A 15,762-nucleotide genomic window follows, 5' to 3' on the forward strand; every position below is an offset into this window, starting at 1 on the left:
GACTGCCTACCTGGAGATTCCATAAGATGCACTGAGCCCTATACAGAAAAACTGCATGCAACCAGAATCTCAGTGAGATGGTCTGAGGACACTTCATTCTCAGAAAAGATAAAGACATACTCTTGGTTTTATTGGTGGAAATGGTCTTTATGATGTCAAACCAAGTAACTGCCCTAGCTCAGCTGTTCTCCCACTTCCAGAGGTGAAGAACATGATCATAAAAGGAGCAAGTGGCTACAAGGCTGACGTCAGAGTCAGCTGCCTCCAGAGAGTGGCCACGCTCACAGATCTGGACCCCTGAGGCACGCAGCCGGCCGCCGTCCTTGTCCTCTGCAAAGGGCTGGAGAGGAGTCTTCAGCTTGCCTCCACTCTGGTGTTTGGTACCACCCTCTCCATCAGCATCAGCTAAACGCTCAAAACAGGGTGCTGGCGACTGGGCCACATCCTTCAGGGAACAGACTGGGTCTGCTGTTTTGCCTCCTGGGTCGCTGCCAGGAGAGGACCCCAAGCAGAATGACGGATGGGTCTGCGGCAAGCGGCGGAAGTACAGCCAGGACCAGTCGACTCCATACACCAGCGAGTTGGGCAAGGTGTAGGACAGAGTGACTGGGAGCACTTCCTGATTCTCCTCTGGAGAGAGACAGGAGGACACGGGAAACTTACCCAAGGTTGATCTCATCAGCCCCACCCATGGCCCTACCCACCCTCAAAGCGAAACAGTGTGCCAAGAGCAACCACTGTGTGTCACGCAGAGGACTGTCAATATGCGGACAGACAGGCAGAGAAGCACAGACCATTATCCTGCAGGGAATGCACTCTGTGTTCCTGAGAGAGGAGTCAGCCTGCACTACAGAGCTAACCCTAACGCGTACCCTAACCTGTACCCTAACCCTAACCCATAACCTAACCTGTACCCTAACCCTACCCTGTACCACAACCCTACAGAGCTAACCCTAACCCTAACCTGTACCCTAACCCTACAGAGCTAACCCTAACCCTAACCCTACAGAGCTAACCCTAACCCTAAACCCTAACCCTAACCCTACAGAGCTAACCCTAACCCTAAACCCTAACCCTAACCCTACAGAGCTAACCCTAACCCTAAACCCTAACCCTAACCCTACAGAGCTAACCCTAACCCGAACCCGAACCTGAACCCTTAGGACTTGGCACAAGCTTCTTGTTAAGACTTAAAAGCAAAGGAAAAACGAGTGACCCAAATGGAGGGAAAGGGGTGTATGAGAAATGAAGGGAACAGCACGTGTAAAGCACAGAGGTGGAAAGACCCCGGCGTGTGTGAGGAACCACACATGAGTGCACGTGGCTGAGGTGTCATTAGGAACTAGCGACACGTCAGAAGGCTCCTGTCATGCAGAGCTCGGCGTGCTGCATTAGAGAGTTTGGACTTGAGTTGGAAAGGGAGTAACTCACTGAAGAGTTGAAGCATGAGCAGCTTTCCTTATGGTGAGTTGCTATGGCAACTCTGAAGACGGAGGGCAGGACGGGCAAAGGCCCGGCCTTATTCTGGACAGAACACAGCTGAGAAAGTAATATGCGACCAGAAAAAGAAATGAGGTGTCACCAAACCTGAGGTGGTCAAGGGTCCAGGGCAAGGCCGAGGCTGGCAAGAGCAGCCTCAGAAAACGAGTGGCCAGTGAGCTGGGGATGCGTGCTTAGAAAACTGTCACCAGCCGGCAGGCCCAGTGGCCGGCCATTCAGTCTTCAGTTAGCCTGGATGCCACTGCCGCCTCCCAAGTGCAGGATCAATGCCACTGCACTCTGAAATGTGATCAGAATCTGAACCACGACCAGAAAAAGCAGTGATGCGGACCGGCTGCAGCTGGCATCAGGAAACACACCAAGGATACAACCAGGGCCCTGGAGATCCTCCTCCGTAACCCAGGGCTTCGCCTGAGCAGAGGCAGCTCCAGAGAGGAGCTGGACACCAAGCTTCCCCTGAGAGCAGAGAGGCGCCCTGGCACCACCGCCGAAGGAAGCTCCCAGGAGCCCTCCCTGCTCCATGCGGTGCACGCTGGGGTACCGGGAGGCGGGGGTCGCTGGGACAATAAAGGCGCATTGTAGCCGTACATCCAACCAGTGGCAGCACCCGCTCGCGGCCCAGGTGGACACAGCAGCCTTCCCACCACCCAGTAACAGCACATCCACTACTCAGGTGCATGTGCAGCATGAACTGAACAACCACGCTGGGCAACAAGAAGTCGCAAAGTTCCATAAAGTAGAAACAGGACAAGCAACACTGATCACAATGCAATAAAACAAAATTAATAATGTGGTCAAAATACGAAAAATTGCTTCCACCTAGAAATTTTAGAACCTTCTACTAAACCACACTTGGGTAAAAGGGGAAATACAAACTCAAATCATAGAATTTCTTCATAAAAATGAAAATGAAATTACTACATATCAGAACCTAAAAGTGTGCTTAAATCGGAGAAAAATTCAGACATAAAAACACTTAATACAAAGTAATAAAGGTAAGTGCATTGTATTCCCAACTCAAAATGCTAGAAAAAAAACAAAGGAGGCACATGGAGAGAAACAACAAAGATAAAAGGAGAGGTTGATGAGGTGGAGAACAGAAACCACATGCCTATAATAAAAAATTAAAACCCTGCTTCTTTAAAAGAAATGAAATATACACACTACTAACTAACCTAATTAAGGAAAAAGACATAAAAAATATTGTACACTTGCGTAAGTATACAAAGTAAAAAATGATAAAAGGGAAATAACTATTAGAGAAAAAAAATTTTTTTTTTTTATATCAAAGTGACTTTACACATCTTTGGGCAAATAAATTTCAAAATGTAGATGAAATGAATAGCTGCCTAGGAAAATACGATTCACCAAAATTGACCCCAGGCCTTCCCTGGTGGTCCAGTGGTTAAGACTTCACACTTCCACTGCAGGGGGCGCGGAGGATCCCGTATGCCGCCTGGCGTGGCCAAAAAAAAAAAGAAGAAAGAAAAAGGAAAACAAAATTGACCCCAGTAGAGACATAAAGCATAAACAAACCAACTTCCATAGAAAAATATAGAGAAAGTTAACACGGAACCATCATTCAAAAATATATCAGGCCCAGATAGTCTCACAGGAGATTTTTTTTTTTTACCAAATCTTGAATGAAAAGATAATCCAAACGGCATATAAATTTTTCAAGAGAAAATGAAGAAAAATTTTCACACTTTTGGTTTTGATTCTCACATGAACCAAACATAATGCTGCTAAATAGCACAAAAGAAAGTTTGTGTCTCCTTTGAACATTAATGAAAGTCCCAAATAAAGTATTACCAGAGTCCAATACCACGCTAAAAAAAAAATAACATACCTTCCAAAGACACACAGATGGCCGAAAGGCACATGAAAAGACGCTCAACATGGTCAACCATCAGAGAAATGCAAATAAAAACCACAATGAGGTATAACCTCACACCTGTCTGAATGGCCATCATCAAAAAGACCACAAATAACAAATGTTAGTGAGGATATGGAGAAAAGGGAACCCTCCTACACTGTTGGTGGGAATGTAAATTGGTGCAGCCACTGTGGAAAACAGTATGGAGGTTCCTCAAAAAACTGAAAATAGAACTAACTACTGTATGATCTGGCAATTCTAAATGAAAAAATTCAAAAAGATATATGCACCCCAATGTTCATAGCAGCATTATTTACAATTGCCAAGATATGGAAGCAACCTAAGAGTCCATCAACAAATGAATGGATAAATAAGATGTGGTGTATATATACAGTGGAATATTACTCAGCCATAGAAAAGAATGAAATTTTGCCATCTGCAACATGGATGGACCTGAAAGGTATTATGCTTAGTGAAATAAGTCAAAGAAAGACAAATACTATATGATATCACTTATATGTAGAATCTAAACTATAAAACAACTAGTGAATATAACAAAAAAGAAACAGATGTAGAGAACAAACTAGTGGTTACCAGTAAGGGGAGGGAAGGGGGAGGGGCAAGATAGAGGTAGGGGATTAAAAGGTACAAACTATTATGTATAAAATAAATACACTACAAGGATATATTGTACAGGGACTTCCCCGGCAGTCCAGTGGGTAGGACTCTGCGCTTCCACTGCAGGGGGCATGGGTTCGATCCCTGATGAGGAACTAAGATCCCACATGCCGTGGCCAAAAACAAAAACAAAAACAAGAAAAGGATATATTGTATAGCACTGGGAATATAACCAATATTTTATAATAACTATAAATAGAATATAACTTTTAAAAACTGTTAACCAGTATATTGTATACCTAAAACATAATACTGTAAATCAACTATACCTCAAAAAAGCTTTTTGACAACTAAAACAAAACAAAACCATAACCAAGTGGGATTTACTCCAGGAATATATTCCATATTAGGAAATCCATAAACAAACTTTACCATATTAATATATCTAAGGAGAAAAATAATACAGTTCAATGGATATTATAAAAGCATCTGACAAAAAAATCAACAATTCCTGATTTTAAAAAATACTCATGAAAACATGGATTGATGAATACTAAGCACACACATTAGTCCTTATACATCATCAACCAAGTGGGAACCAGCAGGGACCCTATCAAGGTCAGGAATAGGGCTTCCCTGGTGGCGCAGTGGTTGGGAATCCAGTCTGCCAGTGCAGGGGACACAGGTGCGAGTCCTGGTCCGGGAAGATCCCACATGCCATGGAGCAGCTAAGCCCATGTGCCACAACTACTGAGCCTGTGCTCTTGAGCCCGTGCACCACAACTACTGAGCCCATGCATCCTAGGGCCCACGTGCCACAAATACTGAGCCCGCGTGCTGCAACTACTGAAGCCTGCATGCCTAGAGCCTGTGCTCCGCAACAAGAGAAGCCACCGCAATGAGAAGCCCACGCACCGCAATGAAGAGTAGCCCCCGCTTGCCGCAACTAGAGAAAGCCCGCACGCAGCAACAAAGACCCAATGCAGCCAAAAATAAGAATAAAAAAAAAAAACAAAAACAAACAAGCAAAAGAAGCACCGTATGGGATGCAGTGAAAGCAGAGCTTGGAGGGCAACTGATCGCTGTAAATCCTATGCTAAAAAAGAAAAAAGCTTGCGAATTGTTTTACAGCAAGAACTATCAGAGCACATTCACGTGGTAAACAGAAATGATGCAGTAGACGGAGGACTGAAGATTCAGAAGACGAAGCCCTTGAGAACAGCCAGTACGGGGAGGAGACTGACCTTGGAACCACCATGGGAGGTGCCTGTGATCCCCTGTTTGTACAGAGGAGGGGGACGGGAGATCACGAGGGATGCATGAGGCGGGGAGAGCAGGGGGTGGGGGTTTAAGAAAAGAAAACGTGGAACAGTCCTGACAGTGAAGAATCACTGGCTACAGAAAGGTCAAGGTTGGCCTGGCAAGGGACCCACAGTAGCATAAACTTGAAGTGAGATCACGCAGGGTGGCTGTTTCCCTCCAGCCACGTTCTGTGGCTCAGGCATAAGCAGACTGGGGTTTACCAGTGCTGGATTCTGCCCAGAGGGTATGAGGGAGGAGCAAGGGGAAGAGTTTAACGATGTCTGGAACATAAGGCCATGGAGCCTACACGGTCCGCAAGCAGGAAGACTTGGCAAAAGGTGGGACAAGGATGGTTATGCAAGCGACCAGTGGTTAACACCTCTGGAGGAGAGGTCCCAATGGGGCCAGCAGACTGCTGAATGCAGAAGGTACCGAAATAATTGAGATGGTCAGGGAAGAACCACGGTTGGAGAGCAGCGTGCTTGAAACTGAGATTCTGAAGTCGGCAGAGTTACAAATCATGGCAAGGCCTAGGGGGCGACCCTGGGAACGTGTGGAGGGTGCAGGAAGAGCTTGGTGGAGCCCCCGCCCCAGGACCCCCACTCACCTATTGCCTTTTGGCAGTCGAAGATTGTAAAGCCACCATGCATACACGCTGCCAGGAGCAGGTGGTGGTGGAAAGGGTGCCACTTGAGCCTCCACACCCCGCCCTGCATGGGCACGTCCGCCAACGGCTGCTTCACGCTCCGAGTGTCCCAGAGAAGAACGTGCTCGTCGTAGCTAAAACCCATCGACCGCGGAGGGCGTGCAGGAAAGCCAGGCCCCGGGGCAGCAGGGGTCACCTCCCGGAAGACCCGGCCCACTTCCCCTCCAGGACACGGCTGCTTTCCCAAACCCTGACGCCCGCACTCTGGGGGGAGAGTCGGCCCAGTCAAGCACCACAATGGTCAACAGGAGGAAAGGAAGCGACGGTGCAGGAGGAACCCGTGTGCACGGACCCTAGGGGACTCACCTTCCCGTGGCCAAGACGTTCTCGCAATGGGGGCTACTCTGGACGCTGCACACGCCCATGGAGTGTCTGAGAGCGAAGGGTGAGCCTGAGCAAGCGCCCGGCAGCCCTGCTCCTCCCGCGGAAGGCCGCGGCGGGGCACGGAGGGCTGGCCCCCCACGCCGAGCACTGGCCCCTCGGTGACTTACCTCCTGCTTGTGAACACGGGTGTGCCAGGGGTCCTGGTGTCCCAGCCTTTCAGAAGGCCATCGTCCCCACCTGCACGGAAACAGAAACACCCACTGATGAGGAAGGGCAATGACAACAGGACCTGGCCGTTTCTCAGGGAGTGGGTTTATGTCTGTGAGGAAATTCCCATGGGTGGCTTTTCTCGGGTTTCAGGCTGCCACAGGCAGGGGAGCCCCAGAAACAGTCACCCCTGTGCTGTAACCGTGTCTTCAGACACCTGCAGGGAAGAAGGGAAAGACAGAGGCTACACTCCCGTAGGAAAAGGGCAGACCTTTTATGGGGGCAGAATGACCAGGTCACACAAGACTCAACCCTTCGGGCTCCTGACGCCAGGAACCAGAGCGGCCCCGTCGAAGGGCTCTGAACAGACCCGCGTGCAGGAGGCAGCAGACGGGGAGGCTTTGTAAGGTTCTGGAACCTCTGACACACCGCCATGTGTTTTAAAGAGAAATGCCCTTTGTAACCTTACAGTAAAAGAGCCCTGTGCTTGTTTGGGGGAAACTGAAAGGATAGAAAGAACAAGGGAGCTGGTGCCCTGACCCACAACCAGTCTTTGAAGAAAAGCAACATCAAGATAGAATGTCATGGTATCTCAGGGGAAGGGAAGAAACACTGAAGAGGAAGACCTACAGAGAGGACAAAAAGGAGCAAAAAGACAACCACGTCAGCCTGAAACTCCATCCGTCCATCATCTACCACCCACCCACCCACCCATCCATCCATTCACCCATCCATCCATCCATCCATCCACCATCCATAAGCCATCCATCCACCCCCCCCACTCAGCCACCCACAGGTACTTACTGAGCACACCACAGATCCCCGTATCAGACACGACGGATGGGGGATGAACGTGGTCTGTGACAAAGCGGATCACAGAGTCGGTCCATCCGGGCACTGAGCCTGCGTGTGAGCCTCAAACACAAGCTGCCGTTCTGTGGCAAATCTGTGAAGAGAACTGGTGTGGCTTCTTTACACACCAGTCTCTCCTCTTTCTCTCACACTCCACATTTGCTCCACCAGGAAATCCTACTGACTGACCTTCACACAAAGCAGTCTTCCTACTTCTCCTCCTCTCCACGGCTCCCACCTTAGCCTGAGTCATTCTCATACCTCACCTGCACGGCAGGTCTCCAGCCTATACCCTCACCCCCTTGCAGTCTACACTCAACATATTAGCTGAAGGGATCCTCTTAAGTTTTCTTTTTAATTTATTTTTAAAATTTATTTATTATTATTATTTTTTGGCTGCGTTGGGTCTTCGTTGCTGTGTGCAGGCTTTCTCTAGTTGCGGCGAGCGGGGGCTACTCTTCATTGCGGTGTGCAGGCTTCTCATTGTGGTGGCCTCTCTTTGTTGCGGAGCACAGGCTCTAGGCGCACGGGCTCAGTAGTTGTGGCTCGCAGGCTCTAGAACACGGGCTCAGTAGTTGTGGCGCATGGGCTTAGTTGCTCCGCGGCATGTGGGATCTTCCCGGACCAGGGCTCGAACCCATGTCCCCTGCATTGGCAGGCGGATTCTTAACCAGGGAAGTCCCGGATCCTCTTAAATTTTAAAATGTAAGTCGGGAAATGTCATTCCTCTGTTCAGTATCCTACAATGGCTTCATTCCACTCCGAGCAAAAGCCCAAGTCCCCCCGTGTGGCCTGCAAGGCCCCGTGCCCTGTCCCTGTGACTCCTGATCTTGCCTTCTCTATTCTACTGCTCACTCATGTCATTCTGGCCAGACTGGCCACTCGCTACTCTGAACACACCGGGCTCTGTGATGGCACAGTCTGCACCTGCTTGCAGCACCTGATGCCCTCGGCCTGTTCTAGCTTTCTCCTTTCCAAAGCACCTGTCACCTACGGTGCATATTACGCTTAGCGTTCACTGTTTATCTCCCTGCAAGCGACGGAAGTGCAATGAAGGCAGGGACTGCTGTCTCTTGCTCACGGATGCCTCCTGAACCCCTAGGACAGTGCTTGGCACGCAGGAGGTGCTCAACAGATGTTTGTTGGATGAATGAATTGGTGTTGAATTATTAAATCACTGTCCTACTACACCCTTGCTCTGAATTAGCTAAGCCTCAAGGCAGAAGAACTAATCTACAAATGAGAGCTCAAAAAATTAAATCTTTATCGTTCCCCCTGAGTCTGTTCAAGGGTGTGACAGCAAAAACTCCAGAAAGGATCCTCTCTCAGGGGAAAAGAAGCATTAAACACAAAATCATAATCAGGATGAGCGGGACTTCCCAGGCGGCCCAGTAGTTAAGAATCCACGCTTCCAATGCAGTGGGCTCGGGTTCGATCCCTGGTCAGGGAATTAAGATCCCGTAGGCCACACAGCGCGGCCTAAAACATTAATCAATTGATTGATTAATTTTTAAAAAGAAGAAGAGAAAACCAACAAGACACAGACTCACGGGAGTGGCGAGCAGACAGAGATGTGTGATTTGGGTGAGCAGACCCTGTCCCGGGGCCGGGACATCAGGGAGGCGCGGGTGTGTGGCAGGGCAGCACGGGGCGCATGGGGCTCAGCCGGAGCCCCGCGGAGTGAGGCGCTGGGAGCAGCCCTGCACGAGCGCTGCGGTGCTGGCGAGACAACGCAGAAACGCTCAGGAAACAAGGTCTGGTTAAACCACCGAAACACAGTGTTTGTGGAAGACACACAGTAAGTGAGTCAGGAGAGCAGCAATGCGGAGCGAGAGGAGGATCCAGACAGAGGTCAGAGGACGGCGAACACTGTGGTCAGAGGGAAAGGAGCCCAAAAGCAGAAGGGAGAGGAGCCAGAGGAAGAAGGGGCAAGTCCAGATGGCATGGCGTTGATGACCCAGGGAAAAGAACGTGCGGGAGCGAGGGGTCGGGCACGCGAACACCGCGGAGAGGCCAAGACGAGGCCGATGTGCGCCCTGGACTGGGCGCCCGCTGTCCCTCAGCAGGGGCTTCTGGGGGCCCAGGGAGATCGTGCAGCACCCTGACAGGCCAGCAGAACAGCCCTGCAGCCCTGGCCTCCCCGTCTCGCCCTGGAGCTCAGAACACTACCAGCAACTGGACACAGAAAGGGATACGGGCACAGACGGCTTCTTGCCTCTGCAAATTCGGCAGCTCCTCTTCTGTCTTCTCTCAGAGACCCATGCCCCGGCCTGCCGTGCGCGTGAAAGGAGCTGACCCGAACTACCCCATTCCCACAGCAGCACCTCGCTCCACACACACCACTCTCAATACCAGGAAGTCAGCCCTCTCTCTCCCTCACGCTTCCCTTTCCCCAGGAAGATAAGCTACTCCAAAAGGGAACAGACAAGCCTGAAATGCATGACAAGTCAATACTGGACCCAAGGCACCAGGTGGAAAGCAAGGAGTTCCCACTGGATTTCCGAGCGTGAGAAGAAGCATCCAACACTCAGAGCAATGGCGGGGGGCAGCGGCTCCCAAGGGGGCTGCTCTAACACCGGGGGCACTGCCACCCAAGACCCTGCAGTGCCTGCAGCAAACTGCACTTCACTCTCTGAGGAGCAGCTAAGTGAACACAAACTACAGCTTCTGCCCCAGAAAACAGACTCTCCGAAAAGGTCTTTGAGATCCCAACGTGGCCAGAATGACGCCCTTGGCCCGTGCCTCCTCAGCAAGTCTTCAGAGACGGGCGCCCAGCGGAGGAGTACCAACCTGAATACACGACTTCCGTCTGCCAGTAATCGAAAGCAGCAGCCCAGGCCTCAAAGTGATGGGCCTGCCACGTGCCCACGGCCTGCATTCCTGGCCCTGCCTGGTACGCCTGCAGGAGATGGAGCTGCCCACTGGAGTCGCTGCTAATGATCTTCAAGGGCTGGTCACCGGCCCTAGACACAGGGAAGCAGTGGGGAAATCTGGCTGAAATATATCCACTGACCCAAACTCACCGCCTCTTCTGGCTCCCAACCAGTGACCCTTTATGCCCCCAAGACCTGTCACAGAGAGGCTCTCCAGGACCTAGTACAGGGACACGCCTCTTAAGAGGCTTGCCTGGGCAGAGACCAAAGCTACCAGTAGCTTGTCAAAATAAACCAGGGTCAGCTTCTCCTGATGAAAACACCCTTTTCAGATGAGGACTGGCAGTGATACGGCCAGGCTTGGGGAGCCACAGTCAAGGCTAGCACGAGGTGGCTTTCCTTCTCTCTTGCATGAAAATAGGAAGGGACCCTCAGAGGAAAGACAGGCCCGTCACCGCTGGCCCTCACCTTCCGGCTTTCCCAGTGGACCAGTCCAAGGACAAGGCCAGACACTGCTTTTCCAGGGCAAAGCAGGAGAACGGCTGTAGTGTGTAAGAGTTCTGCTGGAGAGAAAAGAACGCCATCAAAGGGGAACAGCCCCGGAACCCTGAGAAGACTATTCCCCTGGTTTGGGTATGCCATGCTTTCCTCATCTACTTGGTGAACAAAGTGTGTCAGTCACTCACTCACAGCAGAACCTGAGGACAGGGACTTCCCTGGTGGCACAGTGGTTAAGAATCCGCCTGCCAATGCAAGGGACACGGGTTTGAGCCCTGGTTCGGGAAGATCCCATGTGTCGTGGAGCAACTAAGCCCGTGCGCCACAACTACTGAGCCTGCGCACCTAGAGCCTGTGCTCTGCAACAAAGACAAGCCACCACAACGAGAAGCGCGCTCGCGGCGACGAAGACCCAATGCAGCCAAAAAATAAATTAAAAAAAAAAAAGAACCTGAGGACACTGCAGACGGCCCAGGCCCTCCAGGAGCGCTCATACCTGAAGGAGGACTTTCCCACACATGTGACCCCAGGGGAAGCAGGTCTCTGCTTCTCAGACCTGTCGTTGTCCAAGCCCTCCTGGAGACTACTGCAGGCTCCAGGGAGCACCGCTGGTGCGGGTTCCCCACTGCCTCCAGGGACAGAGACAAGGAGAACTTTCCTCTGATTCTCTTTCAGAAGCCACAGCTAGCCATTAAAATGCTGTTTCTCTTTTCTGAGGTCCAAGTTTTACTATCTAAGCAACCTAGACAGCGCTCAGCTCCATCAACAGGGTTCCAGCAGCTGCATCCTCTCTTGGGTTTACCTGTTCCTGCCTCCAGCTCTGGTTCTAGATATCCTCCCAGATATTTCTTCCCTCTTTCCTAAGACAGGGCTGCTGCTCTCCGCTGGCCTGAAGCAAGGACCTTGCTATACAAGCCCTCAGGTGCTGTGAATCCAAGGCCAGCTGGACCTCTGCTCCAATCCCACTTGCAGCACCTACATTAGAGTGGGTCCCCCCACAGACAGGGCACGGTCTTGTGGGCTGTTTCCTTCAACCCACTATATGCCTTCCCTGTCCCCTCCCTCCCCCAACATGTGGTCATTTTACAAATGCACGGTACAGGATCACTGTCAGATGCTTGGGAAAATACACGTAGGAATCACGTGCTCTCCTAATTATCAATGAGAAACGCCACTTTCACCCAGTAAATGCGCTGCTCTTCTCAGCCCCAGCATCATCAACCCAAGATGCTGGCCCAGGCTTTCCTTACAGGACTTTCAGGTCCAGTGAAAGCCCCTCTGCTGATGACACACAAGGTGTCCTCCCCTTGGAGTTAGATACAGAACCCAATAACTCAAAATTGACCCTGTGCTACCTTAGAATGTTTTATGGTAAAGTTCACCGTTGAACAGAAACTGTCCTAGAAAAATGTTTGTATCAGCACAGCCTCCCTCCCAAACCCCCTCCATCCAGGTTCCTTCCACCCTCCACTAAGCCTGCCCCAGTCACTCACCTCGGATCGCACCAAGCGGAGTAGCTCTATGGACCCAGCAGCCTGTGCCACTCCCAAGAGCGCATGGCCGGCCACAGCAATGTGGCACCTGAGGAGAGAACACACATGCCGGTCACAACACAGGATGTGCCAGAGTACAGGAGAACACTATGCGCCCCAGTAACTCATTGTTTAAATTTCAGCTCCAGGGAAGTCCCTGGCGGTCCAGTGGTTAGAACTCTGCGCTTTCACTGCCGAGGGCCCAGATTCGATCCCTGTTCGGGGAACTAAGATCCAACAAGCCGCGCAGCACGGCCATAAATAAATAAATATATTTACTTCAGCTCCAAAACCAGGTTGGAGCTTACAGTTCTGTTCCAACAAGATCACCCAGCTTAGGAAGCAGAAAACTAGCCTCACTTCCCAGACTGACAGTACCTGTAGGGCTTGGAAACTGAAAAGGGAAACGAGCCCCGAGTCTACAGCATCCTCCAAGTGCCAACAGGCAGGCAGGACAGCACAGTGAAGAAATGAACCCAAACTTCAGACACTTCCCCGTCCTGTTGAATGCTGTCAGGCATCAAGCTCCTCTGACTAAACAATTAGGTACTCATGACAAATTCCAAACAAGGGGAACGGTTATCAAACTTGTACCATTTCATGTCCAGGATCGCCGAAGTATCTCTTCTTTGGACCTCAACCAGGGGGCAAGAAGAGCTGTCCTCATTGAAACTATACAGGTAGAGACGACCAAAACGAATTTGAGGCTCATCAACATCCAGTCCACTCTACAAAAAATGCAAATGTGTTCTCTGATTACCTTAATAAGTACTGAGGAACCCAAGGGATGGGAAAAGGGACTGAGGGAAAGAAGAGGTTTGCCAAGACTCCGGACCTCTGCCTGGAAGCAGCACCGATGATTTTCCGAGCTGGAGAAACGTCTCTTCTCTTGTATGTGATTAATGAGTAGGTGGATAAACCCTGCTGGGCCCAGGATGGGAGGCTCCTTCTAAATGGGCCAATAGGGAGGAGCTACAGTTAGGGTCCCCACAGGGCACAGTTTGCCTGAGAGAGTCCTGGCTTAGGCCTGTTGCTCCGGTGCCATTTTTCACTCTTAAAAGTGTCCTGGTTTGGATCCGCATAGCTACATGCCTTCAAGAGATTACGTACAGCTCCTATGAAATCCCATTTTCTTTTTGCTCTAGACTTCATCCATAACCTTGACGACGCCTGCAGAGAGACGACATCCCGCTTTCAGGATGCCCTGTCTCTAACCTACATTCTGGCCACAAGGCCAAGGTCGCATCCACACCTCCTGAACGACTCCACACAAGACTTTTCCCTTTCAGCCTCCCCCGCAGCAGATCACAGAGGTCTCAAAGCCTGTGGTCGGCTCTGCCTCTCACGAGCCTTTTCTCGCCCTTCTTGAGAGAGGAGTTCGAGTCTGGGGCTTTAGGTGCTCGGGAAATGCCACCTGAGATCGCAGACCTGCAAACCTACGGTGAAGACCTCCCTAGGCCAGGATGGCCCCGCGCACCTTGCTCTCCGGGTCGGCGGGCTGGTCCTCCGGCTTCCGCAGCTGGTAGGTGCCGCACGCCAGCAAGTGCCTGCAGCCCTCCAGCGGGCACCACTCCACCGAGTCCACGGTGTGCTCCGTGTCCACCGCCTGCAACAGCCGGACGCGACTGCCGGCCGCCCAGCATTCGGAGAAGGACGCGGCGGCGACCGGGGTGGCGGACAGCGGGTGGCGGAGAAGTGAGGAAGCCAGGCTGACAGCAGAGTGCCCGCGCCCGCGGCGCCAAGAAGGTGCACAGCCCAAGGGGCGGTACTTCTCCCACTTCCGCCGTCGTCCTCATGACGCCTTCCGGGGAGGGACTTCCGGCCCCCTTGGACGCCAGCGTGAGGCCGAGATCTCACGCCCCCTGCCGGCCGGGGGACCTCGACTGGACCCACGTGCCACGGCACGGCGCGCCCACTGCCGTGGCGGCGAGACGCGGGCCTGGGAGGGGACAGCCAAGCGTCCAGCACAGAGTCACGGGCGAGCTGGGCTCTGAAGGGGGAGCAGAGGAAAGCAGGGCATGGAGGTGGGGTGTGCAAGGGGCCTGGGCGTCCAGGGAGCAGAGTTCAGGGTCTGACCCAAAAGGGCTGGGCCTGGGCTGCCCTCCCTCTCCCTGGTCATGTCCACCCCAAGGAGCTGCCCATAGGGCAGTAAGCGCGGCGCATCGGTGGGCGCACATCTGCCTGCCAGGACAGCAGAGAAAGGAGACAGGGTCGGCCACAGGGCCCCAAGCACGGGTGGTGGACGGGAAGGTGGACAGAGGGCATGGAGAAGAGCCAGCGTCTGAACCCCAGGGGCAGGGGTCTGTGCGCCAGTTAGATTTAGGATGAAGGGGAGGACACCCAGCACAGCCACGATCTGATTTAGTAAACCAAGTATGTGCCGACAGCATTCAATAAAGTCAGTGAACTCTACAGAACAGGTTTGGGGAAGGCAATTGTCTGATATTGTTATGGATTGAATTGTGTCCCCGAAAAAGAAAAAGATGTTTAAGTCTTATCTCCAGTACCACAGAATGTGACCTTTGGAAACAGGGTCTTTACAGAGGTACTCCAGTTAAAATGAGGTCATTAGGGTGGCCCTAATCCAATATGACTGGCATCCTTAGGAAGGGGAGATGTGGTCTGTTAGACACCAACGGAAGACAATGTAAAGACTGGTAGGTCTCTAAGAGGCAAGCACTGCCTGAGGCTGCTGGAAGCTGGGAGAGCCTGGAACAAACCTTCCCTAGAGCCTTCAGAGGGAGCATGGCCCTGCCCACACCTTGATTTGAGAATTCTGGCTTCTAGGACCTAGACCATACATTGTTTTCAGCCACCAGCTTGAGATAATTTGTCATGGCGGCTCCAGGAAATGGGACAAGACTGAAATCCACATGGATACCTGGGTAGTTAGCCTGTGGTTTTTAAAGTGGTTTCTATCGCTAGAAATACAGATACCAGTCAGCAGCTCAGACGGCAGCTGAAGCAGAGAAGCAGAAAAGGTTGGTCAGGAAGCAACAGGACACCCTGAAATGGCTGAGCCACACATCTTGATTTGATCTGGTACAAAAGGCAGTCAGGCCAAGCAGCCCCCTACACCTCGCTCCAAACAGGTAAGAAACATGGCCCACGTTTTAACCATGAATGAATGTTGAACTTGCAGACGCTCTCAGATGTGTGGCTACAAAAATCAAGAGGTTCGGGGCCTTCAGAAGAGAAAAGAAACCAGGGGCTGGGTATCAAATAAAGAACAAGGGAAGCAAAGGGGAATAAAAACACTGGCAGCTTCACGAGGGCATCCACTCCAGGAGCCTTGATATGAGCAAACCCTAGGCCCCCATGGCCTCCACCCTCTTAGCTCCAGCCCAGACTCAGAGTCTCTAACAAGTAGCACAAGACACAGCACCATGAGGAGGGGACAGCCACCAGCTACAGCACCAGCTCCTGCAGCCACGTTGGACAGCGATCCCCAGGTCAAGGCTATTCCAGATGAGC

General features: G+C 51.7%; 1 protein-coding gene across 5 annotated transcripts; it reads right to left on the reverse strand.

Annotated features, from left to right (window-relative positions):
• Positions 1-90: 90 nt before the first annotated feature.
• DPH7 (diphthamide biosynthesis 7) lies at positions 91-14,081 on the reverse strand. 5 transcript variants are annotated; one of them, XM_036855688.1, is made up of 10 exons: positions 13,124-13,753; positions 12,883-13,016; positions 12,250-12,337; positions 10,727-10,818; positions 10,176-10,375; positions 7,338-7,391; positions 6,494-6,563; positions 6,309-6,374; positions 5,904-6,076; positions 91-630 (listed from the first exon to the last, which is right to left on the reverse strand). In XM_036855688.1, the coding sequence occupies exons 2-10, from the start codon at positions 12,888-12,890 to the stop codon at positions 179-181; spliced, it is 1,203 nt and encodes a 400-aa protein (XP_036711583.1). In that variant the 5' UTR covers positions 12,891-13,016; positions 13,124-13,753; the 3' UTR covers positions 91-178. The 5 variants fall into 5 exon arrangements, with proteins under 5 accessions (XP_036711583.1, XP_036711584.1, XP_036711586.1 ...); XM_036855689.1 differs by having other exon boundaries at positions 94-630; positions 10,176-10,348; positions 10,727-10,821; positions 13,124-13,751; XM_036855690.1 differs by having other exon boundaries at positions 96-630; positions 10,176-10,348; positions 13,124-13,750.
• Between the last annotated feature and the right edge of the window lie 1,681 nt (positions 14,082-15,762).

This window comes from Balaenoptera musculus, chromosome 6 (genome assembly GCF_009873245.2).
Source record: "Balaenoptera musculus isolate JJ_BM4_2016_0621 chromosome 6, mBalMus1.pri.v3, whole genome shotgun sequence".
Taxonomy (NCBI): Eukaryota; Metazoa; Chordata; class Mammalia; order Artiodactyla; family Balaenopteridae; genus Balaenoptera; species Balaenoptera musculus.